Source organism: Colossoma macropomum, unplaced genomic scaffold (assembly GCF_904425465.1).
Source record: "Colossoma macropomum unplaced genomic scaffold, Colossoma_macropomum, whole genome shotgun sequence".
NCBI lineage: Eukaryota > Metazoa > Chordata > Actinopteri > Characiformes > Serrasalmidae > Colossoma > Colossoma macropomum.
The window spans coordinates 6,530,102-6,540,871 of NW_023494788.1; the positions used below are offsets into that span (position 1 = coordinate 6,530,102).

Below are 10,770 nucleotides of genomic sequence, written 5' to 3' on the forward strand. Positions count from 1 at the left end.
ATGTTTCTATCTCTGTCTGTATCTCCAGTTTTAGCTGGTAAGGCTCTGTATTTAAATTAGTTTCTTTTCAAACATTTATTAAAAGCAGGCAGTTCTGCCCCCCACCACCCCCACCACTCACCACATCTTCCTCTCAGAGTGAAGAAGCAGAAGCTCCAGTGTGAAAATGACTCATGATAGCATCAGATGTATCAGATAAATGCCATGTATGAGTCTGCAGACAGTCAGTTAAGGTACTCACTCTGTTCATGAAGTAACTGATCACAACACACTTGCACATATGCATCACAGCTAATTTGATGCAGAAGAGGAAAAGTGTTGTAGAGAACTACACAAACGGCTTTTCATCTTCTTAAAACCTTCCTATCTGGCTTATACTTTTGTGATGTTGCAAAAACATTCATTTTTCTTTTAAGTGAAAAAAACAAGTTTCCAAAACTGAAGTTCAAAAAGGGAAAATGAGACTCCTAACAACCACCTGGAAGACCTGGTAGACACCAAAACTATCCCCATCAGATAAACAGCACTTAAAGCACAGATGTTTCTGTCCATCCTTCCACTGAGAGAAGACGACTCAGCGCTGTGGGTCTGAAAGGATGTGTAGCTGTCAAGAAGCCTTTAATAGGTCATAGAAATAGACCAAAAAGAAAAATATCTGCACTAATGCACCAAACCAGTGCCACTGCTAGTGTCCACTCCTACCTTGGCGTCACGTCCTCCTCTCCTCTTCCTCCTCAGCAAGGTGGATCTCCTCATGGCTCGTGGTATTACTCCTGGTGCTACTGGCAACAGCAGTGGCACTTTCTCTGGTCACTCTCTACTTTCTCTGCCCTCCCATGACTAACCATCCAGCCTTTCTGTGCCACATCTGGCCCCCAGCTGTGCCGCACCTGCCTCACTGTCAACCTTCCTGGAATCTTCCCTGTCGTTGGGCCTTCCAGAGCCAGCTTGGCCTCCAGCCCTGCCATGCTGGCCTTGCCATCAGGCCTCCTTCTGCCAGCTGCTCTCTGTGCATCATCACCAGCAAGTTCTAGCGGCTAGCTGCCGTCCTCCAGCATAGCTCTGCTGTCGAGCCTCATCATGCTGCCCTAAACACTGACTACTCACCACCCATCTTCTCCATGCTGCTCCTCCTTGCAGTCCTTGGCCAGGATTGATCTTCTCCACCATTTTGTCACTAAGATTGCCATTCCCCTCCAGTTCACTAGGGGGCAATCCCACTTCTGACATCAATGTGGTGTCAATGTAGAATAAGAAGATGTGGGAAACATGGCACCTTCAATGAGTGCTCTTTTATTGACACAGAAGCAGGTTAGACCCACTGCTGCAGAAAGGAAAGCAGCATAGGTCACCTATGGCCACACCACTCTACCTGACAATATGCCGTAACTTTATTCCAAGTACCTCAAAGCCCAACCCAGAACAGCACAAACCACACATATACACATCCCCAAACCCAAAACAACAACTGATTATAAGATATTTGTCTCTCACTCCATTGCTACAATAGTACCTGTGGTGCTCCACACTCACTGCTCCACATGGCTCTGGATTGAGGTAAGGATGTGGCATTAAATGCTGACATTTGTCTAACAATTGAGTGGTGGAATCAGCTAAACTTATTGAGTTTAATTCCCAGTGGTGTCAGAGTGGCACCAGGAGTCCAACAACTGTGGAGAAAAACTTGAACAGATTAATAAATACAAACCCCATTTCCGGAAAAGATGGTACATCTCGAAAAATGTAATAAAAACAAGAATCTTTAATCTTAAATCATCTTGAATCTTTATTTAACTGAGAAAAGCACAAAGAAATGACTTTTAATGTTGGAGAACATCATTCAGAGATACTTCAGAGAGACCTTTTTAACATTAATGCCGGTTGTCAGAATAAGAATGAGACATCCTGAGTTAAACTAACTCCTCATCATAGCTGCTGGCCCAGGCTGTGCGTATGAGGATTATGCTAAATCCAGGTGTGCATTAATTTAAAACACACAGTATAAGCCACATGTGTGAAACACGAGATCAGGCCCGCCACACTATTCTATCCAGCCCACAGAAGTATTTTCATTTTCTATTAATATTAGCCTGTTTCACAATACGCTGCACTACAGTCCTCAACAACAGTCTATGGGACAGCGGTAACACCTTAATTCTACACAATTCTACGCAATTCCACACCAGTCATATCACCAATCATGCATTCCAGCTGCAGTTCAACCAACATAAACACTTAACATTCGCGTAGTAGCTCAGAAACTGAGACTAAGTCTTAATGAAGTTGCAGCACAGAAAGGATGCCGAGTGTGTAGTTCAGGCAGAGAGGTAGGTTTTAAAGACCCTGGGCACATTTCAATTTTGAATATTTCAAGTCTCCATGTAATATTTAAAGGTCTACTACAAGTGTCTGTAATTTGCTGTTGAACGTTTTGCATATTTTGAATAAACAATGGCCAGTTTGGGTTACAGCACATTAATTATTACACAACATTAATTAAAAATGAAATAAACACATGTTTTTCTCTGGCCCACAGATTTGATATAATTTTCTAATATGGCCCTTTCACTGGTTGAGATTGGCTCCCCTGGTATAAGCCATGTTTCTGTTAAACCAAGCTTAATGCTGATCAGTGATATTGCTCATTTAATATTACTCATAGAAACTCTGAACTGGAGACAAAGGGTTTTTAGCTCCTCACAGATGATGCAACACCAGTCTGGCCTCTCCACGGCAATCCTGATGGTCTCGCTCAGCTTCACACCCTCTGGTCAGATGACTGTGGCTCCTCAAGCAGAACTAATGCAGCAAAGATCTCAGTCGACTCTGAGTCCACTTTTCTTTAACCACTCCACACCTTTTCTTCATCTTTCCCCATATTTTTCACCATTAACATGTCATTCACCTCCTTCATAATGCTGTAGAGCCCAGGGGTTCTAACATCACCTCTACTTTTTAAAACTTGCAAATATGTATATACAGACAAAAGTTTTGATGCCCTGAGTCGAATTACCTTTTGTTGATTTTCTAAGTGAAAACAAGTGAACACATCCTCTACAGAGAACACATTTCTGCACATTTTAATGCACAATCACTGTTTATTTGCTAAATTTAACAGAAAATTCATTAAATGTGGCCTGTGCATATGTTTTGGCACACTTTATATCATATGTTTTATGATATAAAATGTGCCAAAATCTATGCATTTACATTTACATTTAAATTTACATCATTTAGCAGACGCTATTATCCAGAGCGACTTACAAGAACATTTATTATGCAACGTGTTATTTCATTTTAATCCACAGCATTAAACAATCTTTGATATAATACTGAACTGAAGGATACATTTGATATCAATCATGTGGTGAGTTAAGGGCCATTTAAAACTGTCTGGTTGCTCTAAGTGTTGTACTTGGGTTGTGCAGAAGCTGCAGAACTGAAATTTAGTTCTGAAAGAACCTCTGCATGAATTATGGCAGGCAGAACTCACTCATAGCTGCTGCAACCCTAGAAGACCCAGATGGCTGTGTACTGTTATGCTGTGTAGCAGATGCTAGGATGTCTTCTTCCTTGTCCAACTTGTCCCTAGCTGTTGTAACACTGTAAGACACAGTAGACTCAGTACTCTGCCGCTGCGTAGTGGACGCTAGGACGCGTCCCTCATTGTCCAACTTGCCTTTAGCTTTTCTAACACTGAAAGTTGTTGACACAGTACTCTGCTGCTGTGTAGTGGACGCCATGATGTCCTCCTTCTTGCAGAACTTGCCTCTAGCTGTTGTAACCCTAAAAGACATAAATAGCACAGTTAACCTCTGCATTAGGGGTTTAGAACTGACCTTATTTTTTCTTCATTTAACCTTATGGTTAAATGGCCAGGGCCGATCAGCAGACCTGAAGTTTTATTACACACTTATAACCTAAGAATGGCTCAACCAGTTTGTATTAAAGTTTCATAATTAGTGAATAATAAGCCTTAGTATGTCACAAGCCTGGGATTTTAACAGTCTCATCTACTGATATTCAGCAGTAAATCAGATTTAATATACAACCCCATTTCCAAAAGTAAATAAAATGTAAATCAAAACAAAATGCAATGATGTGCAAATCTTGTAAACCCTATACTTCATTGAAAATAGTACAAAGACAACATATCAAATGTTGAAACTGAGAAATTTTATTGTTTTTTTGAAAAATATATGCCCATTGTGAATTTGATGCCAACAACACATTCCAAAAAAGTTGGGACGGGGGCAACAAAAGGCTGGTAAAGTTGTGAAATGCTAAAATAAAATCACCTGGTGGTTGATTGACAACAGGTCAGTAACATGATTTGGTATTTAAAAGCTTCTCAGAGAGGCGGAGTCTTTCAGAAGTAGAGATGAGGAGGGGTTCACCACTCTGTGAAAGACTGCACGATCAAATAGTGCAACAATTCAAGAATAATGTTTCTCAACGTAAAATAGCAAAGAACTTCTGCTTTTCATCATCTACGGTACATAATAACATTAAAAGATTCAGAGAATCTGTAGAAATCTCTGTATGTAAGGGACAAAGGCCAAAAACCAGTAATTGCTGGCCGTGATCTTTGGGCCCTCAGGCACCACTGCATTAAAAACAGACATGATTCTGTAGTGGAAATCACTGCATGGGCTCAGAAACACTTCTGAAAACCACTGTCTATGAAAACAGTACGTTGCTGCATCCACACGATCCAGAAACGCTGCCACCTTCTCTGGGCCCGAGCTCATTTAAAATGGACTGAGGTAGAAAAGTGTCCTGTGGTCCGACAAATCAACATTTGAAATTCTTTTTGAAAATCATGGACACTGTGTCCTCCGAGCTAAAGACCACTCCGTTTGTTATCAAAGCACAGTTCAAAAGCCACTATTCATGATGGTATAGGGGGACATTAGTGCACATGGTATGGGTGACGTGCATATCTGTGAAGGCACCATTAATGCTGAACGATATATACATGTTTTGGCAACATATGCTGCCATCCAGATGACGTCTTTTTCAGGGAAGGCCTTGATTATTTCAGCAAAACAGTGTAAAACCACATTCTGCATGTATTATAATAGCTTTACTCCATATTAAAAGAGTCCGGGTGCTAAACTGACCTACCTGCAGTGCAGACCTGTCACCACTGAAAACATTTGGCACATTATGAAATGAAAAATACAACAAAGGGGACGCTGAACTGTTGAGCAGCTGAAATCCTGTATCAAACAAGAACAGAAAAATATTTCACTTTCTAAACTACAGCAGTGTCTCCTCAGTTCCCAAACGCTTACAGAGTGTTGTTAAAAGAAGAGGTGATGAAACACAGTGCTAAACAGGCCCCCGTCCCAACTTTTTTGGAACGTGTTGTTGGCATCAAATTCAAAATAGGCATATATTTTTCAAAAACAAACAAATTTCTCAGTTTCAACACTTGATATGCTGGTGGTATTTTCCTTTAAAAATAAGGTTTAAATGATTTTCATATCATTGCATCCTATTTTTATTTACATTCTGCACAGCGTCCCAAGTTTTTTGGAAATGAGGTTATAGTATAATAAAACAGAAACCCACATACATCTATATTCTAAAGGTAAACACTCACATATAGCCCTGCTTTGGACAGTCAGAAGGTGTTTTCTCAACTTTGATGATCTCTTTCTCTGGAATTTTAGAAGTGACGAAGTTCAAACAGCACTGATCAGAAGGAGTGATGGCACGAGCTGATATGAGGAAGAGCAGAAAACACTTTCACACACGTTAAATAGAATCAGTTTAGGGTTAAATGAATGTGCACCAAACATCTTATCATCCTCTCATTATGAAACACCTAGAACTGCGTTCAGGGTATAAAAAGTGTAATACTACAACAAATATTACTATTAATACTAACACTACTACTAATAATAGTAATAACTGCTACCACTATTAAACAATAAAATGTATTATTAGGGAAATCTAGGACGTTCTCCTCCTTGTACAGCTTGCCTCGAGGTGTTGTAACCCTGAAAGTCTCGGGTGGTCTGGGTTTCTCCTGCTGTGTAGAGGATGATCGGACTTCCTCTTTGTAGAAGCCGCCCCTAGACCTTATAATGCAGAAAGACACGGATAGCACAGTCAGAGTAGAATAATGTTTAATAAATATATTCTTTATTTGGTATGATGCAGTTTTATAGACTGCAGCTGCTGCTTATAAACAGCGGCTCCTTTTTGTGCAGCTGCTGTGTGTTCAAGCGCAAATGCTCACAGTAGGTAAAAGGAGACGGTGAGCTGATGGAAGGAGATCATCAGTCATCTTAGCTGGCACTAGTTCCGTATCGCACTGTCCACATAATCTGCCTGTTTTAACATTTTACTCTTTACACACACTCATACACTGTAAAAAAATTATGCGACTTCTAAATTTAAAGTAAGTAACCTGATTAACTTGAAATGTTGAGTTTGTTAAACTTATAATATTAAGTTAGTGGAACAATAATTTGTGTTTTACACTTGTAAACTTCTTACAAGTTCAATAAACTTGAAATTTCAAGTTTACCTGGTTACTAAATGTTTTAAGCTTTAAAAGTTGCATAATTGTTGCAGCATGATCATATTGTATTATATCATATTATATGTCAGTAAAAATGAGCAAATAAATGCTTTTAATTTCTGCACATGGGTTATAGAGAATAGTTGTGGCCAACAATCAGTGACCTTTTGCTTTATGATGAACGGATACATTAAGCGTCTCTGTTTTCCTTTTCTTCTGTTTTCATGGTGGTGAATGTGAGAATAACAGAGTCCCTGTAGTGAATAATAAGCCTTAGTATGTAACAAGCTTGAAATTTTAAGAGGTTAAACAAGCACTGATGATATTGTTGTGGCTTCAAGAAATGCTTCTGCATGTTAGTTTGGGGTCTGTGTTCTCTTGCATTTCTTGCACTTGGTTCATTTTGCTAAGGACTTTTACTGTAGAGGGCGGGGCTAGGAGAACAACGCTGTGCGTGCATGAGCTGAGAGAGAGAGAGACAAGCAAATGTGAGCTGAGTCAGAGTGCTGGCTGTGGCAAAACGTTTAGCTTATGTACGGCGTGGCTGTGGCAAAAACAGCTGGAAAATAAAGCACTATGTGCAAAAGCTGTGGCTCTTTTAATAGCAGTGAATGCTGCAATATTGAAAAAGCAAAGCACTGATTAATAAATCATGTGATGATTAAAGGGGTGTGTAAAGCTTTTAGCTGCTCTGTGTGCTGCGTCTGCGTCTGGGCTGTGTTGAAGCTGCAGCTCTGAAATCTAGATTTACTGCAGGTCCTTCTTGCAGAATCTGCCCCTCTTCGTTGTGTACCTGAAAGACAGCACAGTTAACCTCATTATGTTTTCACTGAAGAGAGTCTCATCTACTGATAATAAACAGCAAATTAGATTTTATGTAGAAACAAATGTGTTTATGTGACATAATAAAACAGTAAACCACATATCCTCACTGTCGGAAACGGGACATCGCCCGGCCTGGGCTGTCAGGTAGAGATCTGGGCGGGACTGAAATATCTGACACAGTCTTTTCACAAATGTATTATCCTCTGCTTAAATAACACGGCAGTCGTGGTCAACAGACTCACAGTGAGTAACTTCACCAAACGCCATTTATTCCCAGTAAAAACAAAACATGAATTAAACCACAGAGCGGTTATTTTTGGTGTTTTGCTGGGCGGCTGTGTCTGATTTAGTGATCATTCTACTTTATTTAGGCTGTTCATTAATTTGTAGGATTTCTCTTCATGTGTGCTTTGGTCTGTGCTGGGATAGTTTCCTACCAGCCCAACCAGAGCCCGATGTTGCCCATGAAAATGTTGACCCAATGTTTTGTTGGACCCATCGGGCTGCAGACCTCTAACACTGTTTATCAGGACACAGAATTACACAGATGGAATTCTTTGTTTAGCGTGATCTTGTTTCTAGTTTGGTTTTAGGCCAGAAGACTTTTCCTGAATGACTGTTTAGCTTCATAAATTTATAAAAACTGTAAATAAAGTGTTCCTCTGTTAGCTGAACATTAGAGAGGAGAGGTGTAGAGGAGATGATTGATGTGGAGTGAGAAGAAATGTGCAGAGAACTTTTTGACATTATTGAGAAAACTTTTTTTTCACTGCACATTTTGTTGGTGTGTAAATCCTTGTATTTAATAAAAAATTACAGATTTAATAAAAAAAAAATGCTGGAGGAAATATCCCAAAATAATTTAATAGTGAACTGTGCTGAGCCCCAGAACTTTACATGTCCCGCCAACCACATTGGTTGGAACAAAAACTCATATCTTTATTTTTCTAACATGATTTGAAAACAGCAGCTGTCGTTTACATTGTGCCAAAATTTCATGATGGATGGACCAATAGAAATGCTCCACAACTATTTGGGGACAAATCCCATTAAATGAAAAAAAAAATTAAACATTAAAGTTAGCAAAGTTTTTTCTTCTGTTGAAAAGATCCTATTTTGAAGATACAAAGTTCTATTCCGATAGTGATGATATCTTCTAAAGGCAGATACTCACACAAAGCCGGGCTTTGGGCAGTTGGAATGAGTTTTTACAGCTTCTAGTATTTCTGTGTCTGGAATTTTAAAAGTGATGAAGCAGAAACAGCACGGATCAGGATGGCCAACAGCAGCAGCTGAGGAGGAGAAGAAAGATTTTCAAGCTCTGTCTTTTAACTGTGAAACACATGAACCTGCATGTTCTGCACACCACTTTTACTCTCACTACTACTAATACAAATTGTTATAATAAGGTTATAATAAAAAATATTAGTACTAATTTATTATTATTATTATTATTATTATTATTATTAGCAATAGTAGAGTCACTGAGTTGCTATCAGAGAAACTATTTAACGAAAATTACGAGAACAAAGTAAGAGTCTCACATTAATAAATATCTACATTCAATTAAATACAAATTAAAAGTTACAGATAAAGTTACAGATAAAGAGTCAGCATGTCTTTTTCATTGTTTCAAAACATTTAATTAACTTTAATGCTGGATACAAATCACAATCTCCGTCACCCAAATTAGCAAATCTGCCTCATCTTGCAAGCAGTACTATAAGAATTGTATTATTATTAAAATTCAAAACTGTTTCTTCCACAAAAAATGAATAGGCATAGTTGCGGGCAACTACTTCACTGATATGAATTCAATTGGATGTTTAAAAAATTCATCAAATGTGTGCAAACTGAACTGTTTTACAAGTGAAAAAAGAGAATCATATCCTACAGTTTGAAATTCGTAACAACTATTTTCAAAGTCCAAATTAAGAAATGTACGGAGTAAAAAGTATGATTTTTCTTTTGGAAATGTAACTGAGAAACAGTACAAGTATTTAGTCTCAATGATACTTAAGTACAAACGTTCCAAAATTATACTTAAATACAGTAAGAAAGTATAATAACTCAAGTATTTTCCACCCCTGACTATGATTTCTTAATCTGTGCCTGGATCTGACTGTAAAGATAGAAAGTGTGTTAAACTCACGGGCAACCATCTGAGGAGACGGTCATCAGCAGGACCAGCCCCAGCACCAAACACACACAGCTCATCTTCATCTCCATCTTCTCTGCAGGCGTCTGAAGCTCTGAATGTTTCTCTCTGTCTGTATCTTCAGTTAGAGCCGATGAGTCTCTCACTTTTTTTAAAAAAATTCACTTTATTTTCAGTCCTTTATTAAAGGCTCTGCCCCCCACTGCCTCCCCCTTCACCACATCTTCCTCTCAGAGCTCAGAGCAGAAGCTCTAGTATGAAGATGACCCATGATGATAGCAGCTCTGATGTATCTGATAAGCTCAGTGCTCTAAACATCAGACAGTTACTAAAAACCTGTGATGCAGTTCGTTCATAAATACACCTTTCTTTAAAAACTTAAAGACTTATTACATACTAAAGCTTATTATTCAGTAACTACAGGGACTTCAATGCAAACTGGCTAAGCTATTCTTAGGTTATAGAAGTGTGTAAGTGTGCTTTGGGCCCACGTGTAACCTGAACATTCAAGGGATTAAATTCCGTACATTAAATTCCCAAACAGGTATACACAAATATGTAGACACTCCTTCTAATCAATGTATTTGGCAACACTGATTACTAAAAGATGCATAAAATCAAGCATACAGTCAATCTCCACAGACAAACACTGGCAGTAGACTGAGTCGTACTGAAGAGCTCAGTGACTTTCAACACGGCTCTGTCTCAGGATGACACCTGTCTAAAAGAATGGGTCTAATACATGCTGAAGCTCATAGTACATAAAAATCTTCTGTCAAGTCTCCAGAAAAGAATGGAAGCTGTAATAAAGGTAAAGCACACACTAAATACTAAAAATGTCATATTATATTTGGTTGTTGAGATTTCTCTGTAATCTATCATAACGGTACATGGACTGCAGGCAAGTTGTGAGATACTGGAGCTCCTTGGGGTCCGGGACCCACAAAATTAACATTTGGACGCCCTGAATGCAATAAAAACTAATTTAAAGATCACAATAGAAAGAAGCAGTGCATTGTGATGTTGTGCAGAAGACATCATGTGTGAGGTTACATTGGAAATTGCCTTATTAGCTCTGATTCTGAGATGGGGGAGGGGTGGAGAGGTCATACTGATGTGCCACACTGAAGTGAAAGCTCTTGAGTGCAGGGGACCTGAAGAATGTGAGAAGCTGAGATGTCGGCCGAGCGAGCGAGCACCCACAGCTTTTCAATGTACTGGGGTGACAACCCACGACTATTTGGGTTCAGGA

The 10,770-nt window shown here is 39.1% G+C and overlaps 1 protein-coding gene across 1 annotated transcript; it reads right to left on the minus strand.

Moving 5' to 3' along the window:
- Window positions 1-7,211: 7,211 nt before the first annotated feature.
- On the minus strand, window positions 7,212-9,734 carry LOC118806511 (C-C motif chemokine 14-like). Its single transcript, XM_036567941.1, has 3 exons — window positions 9,517-9,734; window positions 8,535-8,652; window positions 7,212-7,328 (listed from the first exon to the last, which is right to left on the minus strand). The coding sequence occupies exons 1-3, from the start codon at window positions 9,587-9,589 to the stop codon at window positions 7,283-7,285; spliced, it is 237 nt and encodes a 78-aa protein (XP_036423834.1). The 5' UTR covers window positions 9,590-9,734; the 3' UTR covers window positions 7,212-7,282.
- Between the last annotated feature and the right edge of the window lie 1,036 nt (window positions 9,735-10,770).